Source organism: Zalophus californianus, chromosome 6, assembly GCF_009762305.2.
Source record: "Zalophus californianus isolate mZalCal1 chromosome 6, mZalCal1.pri.v2, whole genome shotgun sequence".
Lineage (NCBI taxonomy): Eukaryota > Metazoa > Chordata > Mammalia > Carnivora > Otariidae > Zalophus > Zalophus californianus.
This window is the reverse complement of record NC_045600.1, coordinates 103,101,721-103,119,314: the sequence shown is the minus strand read 5'-3', so window position 1 is coordinate 103,119,314 and position 17,594 is coordinate 103,101,721. Positions and strand designations below refer to the sequence as shown.

General features: G+C 48.3%; 1 protein-coding gene across 1 annotated transcript in view; it reads right to left on the bottom strand.

Annotated features, from left to right (window-relative positions):
- Positions 1-17,594, bottom strand: part of TLN2 (talin 2) — a 437,998-nt gene that overhangs the window by 65,437 nt on the left and 354,967 nt on the right. The window contains exons 38-42 of the mRNA XM_035728108.1: positions 16,864-17,004; positions 16,222-16,403; positions 14,991-15,123; positions 12,410-12,511; positions 8,150-8,320 (exon numbers count right to left, since the gene is read on the bottom strand). Of these exons, the coding sequence (XP_035584001.1) occupies positions 8,150-8,320; positions 12,410-12,511; positions 14,991-15,123; positions 16,222-16,403; positions 16,864-17,004 (729 nt within the window). The remainder of the gene's footprint in view (positions 1-8,149; positions 8,321-12,409; positions 12,512-14,990; positions 15,124-16,221; positions 16,404-16,863; positions 17,005-17,594) is intronic.

The window sequence follows — 17,594 nt, the reverse complement described above, 5'->3', positions numbered from 1 at the left end:
GAAAAAACACCACTGATGGTAGCAAGATGCAGAAGGAGCCAAGATCCCACCATCAGAAAAACTGGGTTCTAGCTCTGGATCCACCTCTTACTAGCTAAGCGGTCCCTGGGCGTGGCTTCCGCAGCACAGTGGGAATAACCATAACACTATGCATAATTCTAATGAGATGATGTGGATACATGAGCCATATATTTATAATAAGAGCAGTCTAAGGGCACCTGGGTGGCTCAGTCGGTTGAGCGTCTGCCTTCGGCTCAGGTCATGATCCCAGGGTCCTGGGATAGAGCCCTGCATCCAGCTCCCTGCTCAGCGGGGAGTCTGCCTCTCCCTCTGCCTTTGCCCCTCCCCATGCTCATGCTCTCTCTCTCTCTCTCAACTAAATAAACAAAATCTTAAAAAGAAAAAAAAAAAAAGAACAGTCTAGTAGTAGGTGCCCAAGCCTAGGGAAGCTTGACCTAATGCCAGGTAGTCAGCATCAGACTCGAGCTGCTCCAGGCACGAGGGGGCCCCCACGCAATGGCCACGGCTGCCCTAACGCACCTCACAGGGAGATGACCCTTCCAATACCCAAGAAATTGCATCTTCCCTTTGGTGGATGAGAAGGTAAGGAGGCCAGGGAGGGAAGGTAAATGGTAACTCTTTTGACTGGCTAACTGAAAGAGAAGAATTCTAAGAGGAGGCTGTGGGAGCCACGGGAACTGGCTCAGTCTGTGGAATGGAAAAGCCACGGGAATCCAGAAGAGGTCTTCCAAAATGACATGTGACGAGATGTGAAATACGCGGATCATGGATGGTGACCTCAAGGCAACTGTGTCAGGATGCAAACGCTAATTATTGACCATTATGACTAAAATTAACTTAGAAGTCGGTTAAGGCTCTACCTTCAGCTCAGGTGATGATCTCAGGGTCCTGGGATGGAGCCCCGTGTTGGGCTCCCTGCTCGGTGGGGAGTCTGCTTCTCCCTCTCCCACTCCCCCTGCTTGTGCTCTCTCTCTCTCAAATAAATAAAATCTTAAAAAAAATTAAATTAACTTAGAAGTTAGGAGTGACAAATAGCCCTGAGGGGCAAAGATCCCTTGACTCTTTTCCCACCTCGGATGGGGACTCGCTCTCCGGACTTCTTTCCTCCACCCCCTTCCCTGGCACAGTCCTGGCTGACCCGCCCACCCCCGTACCCCACAGCCTCCTCACAGCTCTACCCCCTCCCCATTGGCTGGCAGCAGCTGGTTCTATTGTGTTGCCTCCTCCCTTTGCCCTTTGCCCCATACAAATCCTAGCCCTCTTTCAAGGCCCAGCCTCAATACCACCTCCTCCAGCAGCCCTCCTTGGATGGCTCTGTGCTCATGCTCTCATTGGCTTTCCTTTGGATTCCTGCAGCCCTGAGAAGCAACTCTGGAGTCAGAGAGTCACCCAGATGTGAAGGCCTCAGAGAAAAGAATATGGGGAAAATGAGATTCAATACTGGAACAGGATAGGGCTTCTGCTCGGCTCTCTCTCAGGACACGTGCCTGTGTTCCTTGGCCTCTGTGTAAGGAGGCTGGCTGTCTTGAGGCTTTGTGCTGGGCAGACTGCACGATGAGACCACACAGAGCTACAAAGGGCTGCTCACGGAGCCCCAGCCCCTGAACGTCTCCATGATGGCAGCTCAAGCACCAGACCCGGGAGCGACTGACCCTCAGGTCCCTCAAGTAAGTCCCAGCCACCGTCTGGCTGCAGCGGCAGGAGGGACTCTGAGTGAGAACCACCTCGCTGAACTCAGTGATCTGCAGACCCACCCGAGATCAATCTCAGATGGTGTTGTTTTAAGTCACTAAGTTTTAGGATGGCTTGTTTGCAGCAACAGCTCACAGCGACAGCCCCTAAGAAGGGCTCCGAGACCAGCCTTGGGGTCAGAGAGGACTTCTCAGAGGAGGTGTCTGGGCTGAAGTTGAGACCAGTGTCCAGCAGAGTTGATGGGGTGAGGAGGGGGGAAAAGGGAGAATGTGCCGGGCAGAGGACATGGGCTGTACAAAGGTCCAGAGGCAGAAAGGATGTGGACTGTGAAAATCAGCTGACAAGTGCACTGTATGGGAAGTGCCTGGCATGGTGCCTAGCATACAGCTCCTGCCTCCTCCCGTTACCTCTTCCTCAACCCTGCCCCCTCCCCAACTAGACCGTGTGCTCCTTGCCAACAGTTGGCTCTGCTTCCCTCTAGAAGCACAGGGTTTGCAGCAAATGAAGGGGTGGATCAAGTCGCCAGGGGGGGCTCATGTAAAGGGTGAGACGTTCATTTTTACTTTCACAGGTATTTTTTCTCTTTTAACAAGGATACCCTTCACAGGCTGTTGGTGCAAATTTCTCCTCCGGAGAGGCTTGTTTAGAAATAAATGGAACCATCTGTTTCTCTGCTGCCTACCAGGCATGGATAGCAGAGCTGAGGGCCCAGAGAGGGCTCATGGAGAGTCAGCAGGACCTGGCCCTCCCTCCCTCCCTGCCCTCGAGCGGTCAGCTGGGCTCGAGCTCGCAGCAATGACCTGCCCCAGCTCTTCTGACTGGCCCAAGAATACCCAACGGCATTCGGGTGGATGCGGGCAAGGTGCCAAGGGCTAGTGTGTACTCTATACAGCACAAGAGCCAGCCTGTGGGCCCAGCCAGCTGCAAAAGCTATGTTCTTGTATCCTGGGTCAGGTATCTGAGCATCTGACAGACAATGCCTCATCCTAGGTGACAGGCAGGGAACCGGAAGCCACATCAAACATCAAGGCCCGGAACAGCAGGAAGAGCGACCAGCTGCCGCCACTCCTGAGGGGCTCCTCTGTGCCAGGCACTGTGCTCAGCGCTGCTGTGCATAACCCGTTCGTCCCCCCAACCCCCTGGAAGGCGAGAGCTGGACATTGTCCCGGCCAGGGACCCCTCTGACAGTTGCCATCTGAAAATGGGAGCTTAAGCACGAAAGCTTATGGATCTGGTGGCCGACCAAGGCCACCGACTGGCTGGCCATCTGCTGAAATGATGCCACTGGTCAAAGGGAAACTGAGCAGATGGCCAGATCAGGTCAAATTTTTCAGCACTCACTGGAAAAACAAACCTTAATCTAGGGAATATGCCATCTAATTTCAGTTTTTCCCCTCCAACATGGTGCTTTTAAACAAGGTGATGGCATCCAAGTACCATGTGGAAAGGCAAGGGGCCTTAGGACTTGCTACCACGCCCAAAGTTGGCTGGGACCCCCTCATTCAGCACTTGCCGCCAGATGAGCCCAACCCCGGAACCTCACCTGGGTGTGAAATGGTAAAACATTTGGCTGATTTTTGTTCTAGGTTCTTAGGAGGGAGGCTTCAAGTGCTTAGCATTTCCCAAGTGATTCCGGACCGCCTCTGTGCTTCATGGGGGGCTCCCTGACCACACATTAGTTTAGGCTAAGAAGGGGACTCATGGTGGTCCGTAGGCAGTTTCAGGGGCTGGCCACGCTGGAGAGACCAACCATGTGATTAGAGGGTTGTGGCTTTGAGCAACATAATATCGGCCTGACCTCGGGGGATGAGAGGGGGCTGCAGACTGGATTATTGATCATATGACTAGAGTCAATCAATCCAGCCTACATAACAAAATCCCAATAAAACTCTGGGCAGCAAAGCTGGAGTGAGCTTCCCCGGTTGGTGAAGTGAGAGGGTGACACATCCTTGGGACATGTTTAGGATGCCCCCAAACCTCACCTTTTGCATCTCTTCTTTTGGCTGGTTTGTAGCCTTTATAATAAAACGGTAACAGTAAGTAGAGCAATTTCCTGAGTCCTGTGAGTCATTCCAGCAAATTATTGAACCTGAAGGGCTAGAGAGAGCCCCCTGAATTTGGAGCCACCTGGTCAGAGTGAGGATGGACTGGGAACCTCGGAGCCTATGGCTGGCGCCTGAATTGAGGGTAATGCCCTTAACCTGGGAAATCTGACCTGATGCCAGGTAGTCAGCATCAGAATCACACTGCTCCAGGCACCAGGGGGGCCCCCACGCAGTGGCCACGGCTGCCCCAACGCACCTCACAGGGAGACGACCCTTCCAATACCCAAGAAATTGCACCTTCCCTTTGGTGGATGAGAAGGTAAGGAGGCCAGGGAGGGAAGCAAATGCCATGGTAACTCTTTTTAACTGGCTAACTGAAAGAGAAGAATTCTAAGAGGAGGCTGTGGGAGCCACAGGAACTGGCTCAGTCTGTGGAATGGAAAAGCCACGGTCCAATCACGGATGGTTGTCTTGAGTGTGTCAGGATGCACCCTCTCTTAGGGATGTGATGGAGGAAACGGGAAATTTAGGTTGATGGCTGATTTCATGGTACAGAGAAGGTAAAACACAAAATGTGCAGACTGCTTTGCTTTTGATGATGGAAGTCTGAAAAGTGACACTTTCTGCACATTACCCTCTTGAGAGAGCACCTCACACAAGTATTGATGAAAATGGTAAAATTAGAAGGTGTGTGTTTCTCTAAATCTCACTTCCAGTAAGATGATCACCGGTAGCTCAAAAATGTCAGCAATTCTGTGGAACGCTCATATTCGAGCCGAGTGCACGTTTCTGGGCAGAAGTGAGGGCTGCTATCCCATATGGGCTGAGGAAGGTCCAAGAGGCAAGTTGTGGAGATGGCAGCGGCAAATCCCAAGACTGCTCTCTGAACTCCCTGGAAAATGTAAAGGACATTTTCTCCGCACCGGGGCATCCAAACCTACAAAAACACATCCTTGCTCTTGGCGGTCCCAGAAACAATTACCTTCCCATCAGCTCTCGCGAGGAGTTCTCTAGGCCTGCTCCCCTTCGTTCCACCTATTTAAGTCACAGACCGTTAACGGGTCAGCTGAGAGTCTGTGAAGCCTCCTCCAATTACGCTGGGCCTCTCCCAGGGCCGCTTCCCCCAGCTCCAATGGCAAACCTCATCTCTACCACACAGCCACATCCAAATCACACACACCAGCCACCTGAGCACACGATGTTTCAGACACCCAAAGACACAGTAGGCGCTCAATTAAGGCATGCTTAAAAGCCCACCAGCAATCTGGGAAGTGGACTCAGGAGGCTCAACAATGAGGTCATTATTTTAGATTCTGGAGGGGCTCCTTGTTACTGCTCCTCACAGCACAACACGGGAGAAAAATCAGACTCGGTTCTTTTTTGGAAACATGTCTGAAGTCTACTTCCAAGGGAGCCTTATTTCTCTATTATAGTGCTTCAACTACAAAGCCCAGCAAAGCAGGCATAGACATCACAGGAATCTGGAAAATGGGAGAAGGCCACAGGGGGTTGGGGGACACAAGTCAATGTCAGCAGAAGGGTAAAAACCAACGAATAATTAGAACTGCCCAGCAGTGCACAGGGCTGGGTATCTCCTGCCGGAGAAGCAGGAGGGGCCCTTCAAGGAGGATGTAGGAGGGAGCTGGGTGGGGCAGAGGTGAGTGTGGAAGGGGGCTCAGTGGGGCGAGGGTGAGGCTACCCTGCAAATGCCTCGTGATCGTAGGACTCATTAACACCAGGCTCTGGGGCTGTCCCTTTCTTTTCTTTTCTTTTTTTAATACCTACTGTGTTAGGCACATTATCTCAGTCAATCTCTATAACGACCCCTGAGAGGTATTCACTGTTAACCCCACTGTTTAGATGAGGAAGCCAAGAAATGAAGTAATTTGCTAGCAAGAGGCAGAACTGGGATTTGAATCCAATTATGTTGGACTCCAAAGCCTACCCTCTTTTCCACCACATCAGAAACACTGATGATCACTGAACTGCATTTCCTCGGCACACAGTGACACACAACAACATCTAACACATACATACACACATCACCTACGACCTAGCAAGTAACACCGAGGAAATATTTGCCCAAAGAATAGCACCCAAGGTGATTAAATCTGTGCACTAAGCCTCTTAAGAAAGGACCTAAAACCCAGCTTATGGTGGCCTAGGCATCCTTTGTGACGAGCCTGTCAGGGTCTGCAGACAGAGCATAGGCTGAACGCAGGATGCCAGGGAGTGGAGAGACCCAGGTACCCGTCCTGCCTTTACTCATCATGTCTCAGCCTGTCACCAATGCCTCAGCTCAGTCACTGAAGGCAAGTCCCACTCTTGCGTCCAGCCACCATTCCCAAGCACAGGATGTCCTGTAAAGCTTACAGTGCTGACTACACATGCTCCCGACCCTGAGTTTCTTGGTATAAAACAGAATTCTGCAAGGAGCTCTGAATTTGCAGTCCAAGCAGACGTGCTAATACCTTAAAACCCAGAAAAACGCCTAATTGGAATTATTCTGCCAGGACTGAATCCTCTCAGGTCGGGGTGGAGCAAGGTGCCACTCAGCCGTGGAGAAAAGACAACCCGGAGCTGGGTCTGGAAGCGAGTCCCACTCCGCCCCACCCCGGCCTCACCACTGTGGCAGGTGCAAAGGGGGCTGGGCCACCTCGGGGCACCTATCGCTCAGTGATTAGTCAGAAGGGCATTCTTGTTCTTCTTGCTCAACCTCACCATTTCAGCAACAAGCCTTTTTTCTTTCCGGAAGACTGAGAACAACTTGAGGGCGCTGGCTGGCTCTCATTATTTTTAGCAGCCCAAGAATTAGGCTCTTAATAGTTGCCAGATACATGATTGGAAAAACTGAACTCAGAAAACGCAAGTCTAAGACATTATTCACACTGCTACCAGAGCGGTGTTTCTCAACTCTGGATGGGTTGTAAGTCCCCACTGCTTACAAAAAAGCCCAAACGCCTTAGAGTGTGGGAGAGGAGGGCTGTCACAACACCCCCCTGGTCGTCCCCACTCTCCGTACGTTCCATGGACATCAGACTGCACGCTCTTCTCCAAAGATACCTCGATCCTTTTGTAACCCTACGCACACCTTTGCATATGCTGTTCCTCCTTGCCAGCATGCCTCGAGCCACCCTTATGTGCCAAATAATTTCTTTTTCTGAGACCGACTAGCCACATGTGGCCTCTTGCTTGCAACTTTGCTCAACCTCTCTCCGGCCCTTGCTTTGGGCAGTCGGCCTGTGTTTCCAGAGGGTGTAGGCTCAGTCCTGACTCGACATCTACCTCTCCTGTGATGTGGGATGACTTACCTAAGCAGTCTCAGTTCCCACGTCTGTATAATGGGAACCTTCTTACAACATGGGATTTTTATGAAGATTAAATATCAAGAGGACATAAGGTAGAAGAGGTGACGTAGAACCAGCACTCAGCAACTGTGAGCTCTAAGATTACTATTGTGTGATTCTTACTCTTACTCTAGAGTCTTCCCTGCTATACCAAGTTATCGATGTGAAGAAGATGTTGAAGACAAAACACGCTAAAAAGAACACGTACATAATGGGGATTCCTATAGCTTGTAGGCAAGTATCCCACACAAACTGTTCCAGCCTGTGTTCCCACAGTGTAGTGTGCTTAAGTGAGGACCCAGGAAATTCAGACTGACTATGTGGAGGCACCTGCCAGAAGGTACAAATAGCAGGAGGAGCCTCTGACCTCCTCTCAAGGTACCAGAACCCTGGGGGAACTTATAAGATGGTTTCACAAGTAAAATAATCACTCGGACGCAAATATCACCCCTGAGAGAAGATGGCCTGCCGTCACCATCTTTGGCCACTTCAAGGAGCTGGGTGACAGACACATCGGGCTGAGGAAATGTTCCCCCAGCAAACTAGTAAGGGAGATTTTCATACACAACTGCTGATGCAAGACAATAGAAACACATGCCACGGGTGACCTTGCCCCACATTCTGATTTGAACTTGAGTGTCAGGAATGGAAATATCCAAATGATATTCATTGGAAAACAACTGGGCTTTGCTTTGCACAAGCTGGGTGTCAACACTGAGCAGGTGCCTGGCAGGTATTAATTTTTATTCCTGCAATAACCACACAATGTTTTCCTTTCCCAAGGACGCTTGCCTACATATTCTGACATGGAAAACATAACTTAACAAAAAGGCTTAATTATGTATTAAATATGTATATATATCTTGATGTTCCCCTTAAAGATCCCCGTGAAGGCCAATCGTAGATTCTTGCCCACCTTTGAGTGGGAAGGCACATACTATCAACCAAGAACTGGAGAAATTTTCCTTGGAGGGACTCAATATTGAGGAATACTTGATGGCTTCTCAGCAGCCCTAGGTGAGTCCCCGGGATCCCAAACTGTACCTTGGGGTTTCCTCCACCTTCTTTGGCTGCATACAACATCTGCAAGGCAGATTCTGCGAGCGTCTTGGTCTGGTCCAGCACCGTCATCTGCTGCTGATGATCCAGAATCTTGGAGGCGACACCGACTGCAGCTAAGATCAAGGGCTCAAAGTAGCTTGCCAGCTGGGTCACCTTTCAAGACAAAAAAGCCACAGATGCATCATGTAAATCCATGTATCTCCTGTAGGGGCCCCACTAGTGGAGACGGGACTGGGACAGGCATGGGATGACGCACAGTGAGAGGCAGACCCGCTGAAATCCACTTTTGTTGTTTCCTATTATTAAATCCACTGTCATGAGTTAGAGTCATCATGTTATACATGAGACCCTGAGAACTTACATCACTCAATTTTACTTTCAAAAGTACTTGCTCGTTCACGAACTCTCGCTTGGATTTTACTTTCTCTGGCAAGCTCTCCGTCCCGTCTCTCATCATGGCAGAAGCGTTAAGAAATTTGTTCTGTGATCCAGTGTTGGGTGTGAGACTTTTACAAATTTTAACTTCGTCAACAGCAAAGCTTTCGAAAGAACCAGAGCTGAGCATCTTATGAACGCAAAGGAAGGGGGCGGGGAGGGGCAGGGGAGCAGGGCCGTTGAGAGAAGCAGCCTGACAGCAAAGGCTTTCAAGAAGCCAGCCCAACTGCCCTCTGCCCTGAGCGTGTCGACCTAACGTGGATTTGCATTAAAAGTGAACATGATTTCACATCGGTCCCAATGTTCTGTTCGTGATTAGTCCAGTCCGGGAGAAAAGCCAGATGGCAAAGCACGGTTCTTGCTGAGGCCTCCGTACTCAGGGGCGCCCACCAGCTGGGCAGGGTCATGTGTCACAGACATTGCTTGGGCACATCCCCCATGCCAGGCTTTCTGCTACAGGCTGACCATGCTTCATCTAATCCCCACAGCAATTCTACGAGGTACACACAAATGAAGAAACCAAGGCTTAGGTGAGTGAAGTAACTCTTTCGACCCCAAGCAGCCACGATGTAGAGCAGTGACAGGAAGCAGGTGTTCTCGTCCACAGCCCAGGCTCCCACCTTCTGCTCCACTGCCTGCTACTTCTCATTTTCAGTCCAGCTCTGCCACAGTTGTAATACTGGAGTTTAGAAGTTTATTGTTTGGTATTTGTTTGCGGCTCTCTGAAGTATTTAAAGTAAAGTCCGAGCGTAATACAGTAATGCACATCTACTCAGCATCCAGAATGTCAGCTTTTGACATTCGCTGTGCTTGCCTCAGACACCACCATCTATTCCCGCTCGGATAAAACACAGTGACCCTGATCACGCTCTTCTGTTCCGCTCCTCATTGTGTGTGCCAATTACTACTTGCTAAATTATTTCCATCAAGCGTATATAAGTTCAAGCCTTTAGCCAGCAATTTCCCTTAATGCTTCTTCCCATGATGTGGACGAAGAATGAACGTGATGGGGCCGTGGGCAGGAAGGCCACTGAGCATGAGTGGTGCGGTCACTGGGTCAGAAACGAAGCAGGGGGCAGGGGTTTGTGGGGCTGGTGGTGGTTGGGACAAGGTGGGAGTCCAAAATACGAAAGTTCATTAGAGCTAACAATGAGACACACCATGAGCCAGCAACCAACATACATTTACTCTTTTATCCTCGATTATAGTTCTCTTACAGATGGTTTTAAAGCACCTGAACAGGGCTATTGCTGGCCTTTATGGTATTTTGGATGAATTTTAAAGGGGCTCCCTATCCTTGGGGCAGACACGACTGATGCCAAAGCATACGACTTGGCTGGATTTTGGCCCTAGTCTCTGCCTTGGCCAAACACCTTCGTGTAAGACCCGGCCTGCCTAACTCCAGGTACCAGCCCTCCACATCCCCCTTGGATTTCATCCTCTTCTGCTGGAAGGGCACTCGTGCCTCCACCAAAGGGACCACAGTGCAGTGATGGGTCATTAGGGGTCAGGGCTCATGATGGGTCCTGTATGTTTTAAAGGAATTAAGACGTTTAATGCATTAGAATCTTACATGTCTTCTAGATTCATTTTTCCCCCAAAGATTTCATTAATTAATTATTTAGAGAGAGAGTGCCCACAAGTGGAGGGGAAGGGGGAGAGAGGGAAGCTCAAGCAGACTCTGCGCTGAGCATGGGGCCCAAGGTGGGGCTTGATCTCACGACCCTGAGATCATGAACTGAGCCGAAATCAAGAGTCAGACGCTTAACCGACTGAGCCACCCAGGTGCCCTTCTAGATTAATTTTTTTTTAATTTTAAAAGTACATTTCATCAATGCAACTGTAAAATGTCAAGGGCTGCTGTGTGCTGAGAATTAAATACAACTAAGCTGGTGCCCTCATGGAGGCATTATGGTTGGTGATGGAGAGAGAGAGCTCCAGTGTCAGAGCCACTGGATTTGAATCCTGTGTGTCAATTCCTTAACGAGAACTCTTAGGCAATCTGCTTCCTATTACCAAACTTCAGTTTCCTTCTCCATAAAATGGGGATGAATAATAGCACTAAGCTCCTTCAGATTGTTAGAAGAATTAAATGAGCATACATACAAGTACTTAGCACAATGCCTGACATGTAGTAGGCACTCAATAAATGCTAGGTGTCATTATTCTTCATGGATTGTGGGCAAAAGTTTTTGAAAGGATGTGCTTTTTCCTGTACTTAGGGAGCTTAGCAAAGACTATAATAACTTCTGTTTTCGAGACATGACAGAATAGGAAATATCCTTACATGGGTTAGCACAGAAGTTAAAATAACACAGAATTTTGAGTACTTGGTACATGATGTTTCCCTAGGCCTAGGGTGGCAGAAAGGGTTGAGTAGTGGTCCCCCAAAAAGGTATGTCTGTGCCCAAATCCCTGGAACCTGTGAATATGATCTTACTGGGAAAGAAAGGTCTTTGCAGATGTATTTAAGTTCTCCAAATGATCACCTTGGATTACCTGGGTGGGTCCTAAATCTGTTAAGAAGTATTCTAATAAGAGACAGAGGAGGGGAAGACAGAAGAGGAGGAGACACCGTGACCACAGAGGCAGAGACTGGCATGATATCATAGTGAAAGAACACTCAGAGCCACCAGAAGCTAGAAAAGCAAAGAACAGATTCTCCCATAGAGCCTCCAGAAAGAGTCTGGCCCTGCGGACACCTTGATTTTAGACTTCTGTGAGAGATTAAGTGGCTGTTGGTTTAAGCCACCCAGTTTATAGTAATTTGTTATAGCAGCTCTAGGAAACTAATATATGTGGTCTGAGAATTTGCATGTATCACTCCCAAGTGATCTGAAGCTGATCTGGGACCCCACCTGAGTGTCATAATGAAGAATGGGAACCAGGTGGGGATCAACTCTCAGTCCGGGACTCCCCTGGATAGAGGGCCAGAGGCCTCCTTCGTCCAGAACTCTCCTTTAGAAAGTAAGACGGGTTTAGCCAAAGGGCCAAGAGTAAATTTGTCACTCAAACGACACAAATATATTATTTTTCTTTTGATGCCACCCACTGACATAGGAATTAATCTTCTATACTAATACCATATGGGCAGGCACAAGGATTGTTGCTGGAGAAATCTAGACATATTTTCTTACAGAATTTCTACTGGAATCAAAAGTAACCACTGAAATGAAGTCTGGCTAGTCTGCTAGACTTAGTTCCCTGCGGCAGACATGTGGGCAGTGTTCCGGCCCCCCAGGCCAGCCCTGGAGGCTGTTAAAAATCCGATTTTTGCCCTCTCTATCCTGAGGCACAGGCTGCTGGACAAGGCAACTACCCTTGAAAGATTTGCAAAATGAACCCCAAAGAGGCAGAGCATGAGTCAGTACTTATACAATGCGGGTATGAGCTCTCAGTTGAAAGGCTCCTCTGGAGTGGGCTAGGGAGGCCTGGTTGTCCAGAGTGAAGTGTGCAAGTTTGCTCTGCTGCTTCATGTGTGAGAACAGGCACTTTTAGAAGCCATGGAAGAAAAATGTATCCCTAAAGACGTGAGAATGAGGCCAGTCAGCCAGGGACAAAAGATGGCAGACAGCAGACTAGCAATATCAACGTTCATCTCTGGCTCATCCAGCGAAGGTCAAGAGCAACAGATGACTGTAAATGTCTTGTTGGCTGGGAAGTCCGGCAATAGCCAGAAAGGTGTCACTCCAGTTTCTGTTTGAACTCTAGGTGAAAACAGATCCTGAAGTGGTCAGTGATCAATCTTGTGCCCCGCCCCCCATCACTCACGCACACCCTCAGCAGGATCCCCTTGGGGCACATTACCTTATGTCCCAGCTGAGCTGCTTCTCCCCGCGCCGCTGTGGCGATGGGATCGATAAGGTGCCCGATTTCCTGGACCACTGAAGTTAGCTGCTCCTGCAGGGCCTGATAAGGACAGAGAGCTGTCAAATTCACCCTACGGCAATTCACCACGTAGCCACACTGATTTAAAAATAAAAAGGCCCACGCAAAAGACAAGGGAGGCCATGAGAAATGGGTATCAAAACATCCACTGTATCTATAATGGATAACACCTCTCTTGGGTGAGCCATGTAGCTACCACTCCACCCCGCCCTTCCCAGGGATCCTCAGCTCCCCTGGGCTAGAGCCCCCACAATTCCAGTGAGTGACACAAGGCAAGCCCAAAGAATACTTTTCCTACTGGCTGCTCACTCACACCAAGCACAGTGTTAAGTGGTGCTGCTGGTATCCTTACTTTCAGTTATGCAGCATAACTACTGGAAATAAGGAACCTTTCCTTCCAAGAAGAGAAGACAACTTTGTTTGAATGGGGAGAGCTAACGTGAGGTCTGGGGAAATGTCCAGGTGGCTGTGTCCTCTGAACTAAGAACCCCTTCAGGGAGGAGAGGAGGGGAGAAAAGGGTGATAGGAAAATGAGATCAGCTCTCTGAAAGCAGGACCATTTCCCAGACAGCACACTGTGAAAATGGCAGGCGAGTTACCCACTGGGCTCAGCTCAGGCTCTAAGTACATTGTATTTGGTGACGTGAATGCAAATATTAAATATCGCACCCCCAAGATATTTCTTCTCAGGTTTGAAAGAAGAACTGAACTCGTGCCATTAAGAGATGAGGCCAAGTATCTGGATGATGCTGGAGTATGAGGGAGATGGGGAATTTCAAGGTAGACATTAGTAGCTGGTAGCAGGACAGATCAGATCCTTTGTCGGACTCTTCCTAGGAAATTTGCTTGATGGATTCAGGATTAATAGATCACAGCATTGGACATTTTAGGTCTTCACATGCCAGCATGGAACAGGGTAATTTCTGACAAGGTGACAATGCTCTGCTTGCCAGAAATGAGACTCTGGCCCGTGCTGCTTTCCCTGTGAATAATACTGCATACAGGCTGGGGGCTCTGGGCAAAGGTTAGTTATTGAAAAGAGCAATCTAACACGCCAAATGGTAAACAAAGTCCTCGGGATACAAAAGAAAAAGAAAGACAGAGATAGAAAGTTGGATGAAGGCGGAGAGAAACGTCTAAACTTCCAAGGATCTTATTTAGTTCACTATCATCTTCTGCTCATCATGTGATTATAGTCAAGAATGCAAGAATAGGGGCGCCTGAATGGCTCGGTCAGTTAGGTGTCTGCCTTCGGCTCAGGTCACGATCCTGGAGTCCTGGGATCCAGTCCCACATTGGACTCCCTGCTCAGCGGTTAGTCTGCTTCTCCCCCTCCCTCTGCTCCTCCTCCCACTCATGCTCTCTCTCTCAAACAAAACAAAACAAAACACCTAAAAACGCAAGAATATTTCAGCAATGTTATCTTATTACAGATGGCTTATTAAAACAAATGTGGTAATAAGTAGGGAGCCCACATAGTTCAAAGGGAGGGATTTTCTTTCTAGGGAGGAAGGGAAGACAGAGGATATGTCTTGGGAGGGGTGGTGAAAGGGTGGGGGTGTGAGGGGGAGGCTCTGGGGTGCTGGTCATCTTTGTTCCTTGACCTGGGTGCCAACTAAAGGCTGTGTTCAGTTGGTGATAATTCATCAAGCTGTGTACTTATGACATGCACACTGTTCTGTATGCAGCTCCCTCCTTTAATAAAAGGTTGACAATAATTGTAACATTCTGCACAGGATGAGAATATTTCTTCTTTCTTTTCTTGACAGTGGGGGAGGAGGGCAGAGCTGCAGTAAAATCGACAGCTCTATTAATAAAAATGAGCAAGACCAACTCTGGGCCCACTGCTTAGAGACAGCGGGCCTAAGTTCACTGTTGATGAATTCAGGGGTGGTAAGGGAAATGTCAGTAAACACAGCATCCATATTTATTAAGCAGCTCCTGAGTGTCAGGGACTTTTGACAGAGAGAAGGAAGAAAAAATTGGCCAAAAAAGGCCGTGGCTCTGAATTAAAAAGATAACGCAAACGGTTCCCAACACTGGATATTGGGTAACTTAGGATAGAATCCTTTATCTCTGAATGGACCAAATGTGTAGAGTTTAATACTAAATATGCCCATTGGTCAAAAAAATGCATTGATAAAACGTGACAAGGAAACATTCAACATTTATTGCCTTGGCCTGCTCTACTAATGTGTGAAACTGAATATGGTAACCCCACCTTACTGACGCACTCTCATCTGACATTGATCATTTTCCCCCAATTGTCATTTCCACTCCAGCAGCACACGTGTTCCTTCACCAAACCCTCATTCCCTACTCATCATCTGCCTTAGTCCCTCAAAAAACTTCCCCGGTGGGTTCCAGGAGAAGGTGCTTCAATGACAACATGCTAGCATCAAAAAAGTATTTGGTCCCATTCCTCACCCCCTGAAGCCTGATGCTGAGAATGTTTGGCTCTTCCAGAGATCTCTGATCTGGCCACAGAGCCCCGGCCTACCTCCACAGAGATGTCATCCCTTGTGGCCAAGCTCTGGCTGACAGCTGCCAGCGAGGCCTGCTCAATGTCCCGGATGCATCGGTTGATGCCATCAATGGAGTAGTCACACTCTCTCTGTCCAGGGGCCTTGTCCCTGGAAGGAACAGGGCAGGTCAAATAGATTCCTCAGAGTTCAAGTCCCACAACTTGCTGCAGCACTGGTGGGCTGGGAGCCCCTGTCTACTTTCTACTGGGTTTGATTGCTGTATTTAAGGAGTGACTCTCTGACCCTTGCTTGGGAATGCCTCTTTGCAGAGCCCATGCATTTCTTCATATAACACTTGTATTTATTTATTTCTAGTGGGAAGGATATGATGCTGTCCCTCATTTCAGGCTGATGAGAGGCACCCGCTAATCAAACTATTTAGACGGCACTGGCTTAAGGATACGACCCTTATTATTATTATTATTATTTTTTAAAGGTCAGTGCTATTTCCAGTGCAATTATACTGTACTCTCTACATTGCATACAATTCACAAAGTCCTACGGTAGGAGTTAAAATATTTAGTGGATTTTTCTTTGTAAGGCATTGGGTAAGAGAACAGTGGTGGTGAGTCTCAAAAGCGATCAAAAAGCAAAGTATAGCTAAGGTAAAGGATGCGTTCCATGTCCTGGGGTATTAACTTTGGTCAACTTCAGAGATGTTATACCAACTCTGGGGATTTTTCAGGTTCATACTATCGCCCAGGAGTTCAGAGATGTCCAGAGTCACTGTGGGACCTAGAATATTCTTCTTGCCTTATTAGCAAAATAAGGTAACCTCAAATCCTGCTCAATATACAGTGGTGTTCTCTGCCTAAGCTCCTAGATACAGACGATGTAGTACAATGGTTAGGACTGGGACTAGGACCATCAGGTCTGGGGATGACCATGAGAATACTCCCTAAGTCCTTTCTGCCTGGATTCTCTCATCAGTAAAAAGGGTGACCATGGCAGTGTTTACTTCACAAGGCTGTTGTGATGAAGAAATAAGGTAACATAGGTAAAATGTTCAGAACGGTTTCTGACATAGAGTGAGTGTTTAGGTTAGCTACTGTTGTGCCCAGCGCTACCACTGGTCCCAAAGAGCCAAACAAAAAGACGATAATAATGATCAGCTCCATTGCTATTAAATCGAAGTCCTGTTGGGCTTACCCTCCCCCTGCCCTGTTCAGATGCAGGTCCCTACCAATTTCTGGAGGAGAAACTAACCTGATAGATGTGATGAGACTCTTGATTGAGTCAGACACGGTGTGGGAGTGTCCAGCTAGCACAGACCAGGTGGGCGGGTCTTTGGGGTTGATGGCCAGTGAGCGTGCAGTGCGAATGAGGTATGACGAACTCTCCAGCATGGTCTTGGCTGAGACCAGGATCGGTTCCTGTGCCTGGGAGCCCTGGGAGCAAACAGCAGAAGGGGAAAGGGCAGGGTGCACAGATTAAATGAATGAGGAGGGGCTCTGGAATGCCCTGCTCTTTACCAAGTCACTACCTATGTTCTTTGGAAAGAGACACAGAGGTGAGGAAACCATGGAGGCTGATTCACAAAGAGCCTGGAGAGCAAGCACTCGGGTCCATGTTCACTCTTAGGTACCATTTTCGAAAATGGCACATGCCAAGAAAGAATCAGCCCCAAACAGGCACAGAGCTTGTTCTTAACACATAAAGCTAAGGCATTACCACTTAAGAGATGCACATATCTTGAGTTTCATGAACTCTGTGAAAATACCATCATCAACAACAACAACAATGCACTACAAGACAGAGCTTTTGGAATTCTTAACTGTTCATGCTCGTTTGGTGCCACACAGACTAGCCAAAGACCCTAATATTACCTTTGCTGCAAAGACCCCCTACCTCGGAACTGATCTGGGCAGGAACGCTGACAAACTCAGGGTTGGATGCGAATGCTGTCAGGTTCTCCACAGCTTCGATCAAGGGTGCGGTGGCAATGCGACACTTATTGCGGTTGTCTTCGGAGAAATCCCCATCCAGGGCCTGATGGGAGAACACACGGAGACATTATCCCACGGAGATGCACAAACCACTCCTGGCCACCATAATCAACTCCTAGTGGAAAAATGTGGTTTAATGGGATACTGAAAATGTTTGGTGAATTCATAAAAAAAAAAAAAAAGAACAAATCAGACAGATCAAGCTACCTAGCAGAGCGACTCAGTTAGCAATCCTAAGAAATTAAGTTTAATATACAGCTCACAGAGCAGCTGACCTCAAAGTCCATCATCTTCCCGTGCATATGACCTTGCAGCTGAACCATTTTCTTCCCCACCTTTCACACTATAACCTTTGGGCTCTTCCCCTCCATTTTCACTTTTAAGTCTCTTCCCTCCCAAATTATAAAAATACTTTACATTGCATAGCACTTTCAACTTTTTCTAACTTTTACTGGATATCCCTGAATGAATAACGGAGGTGGGGCTTCCATATCTGCCATTTTGAAATGAGCAAAGTGGACTCCAATGGGAAGGAATGGACTAGAACTACCCCCAACAATATGGACAAATCTCATAAACATAGTATTTACAGAGCCCAGTCACAAAAATGTACCTATTACAGGATTCCATTTA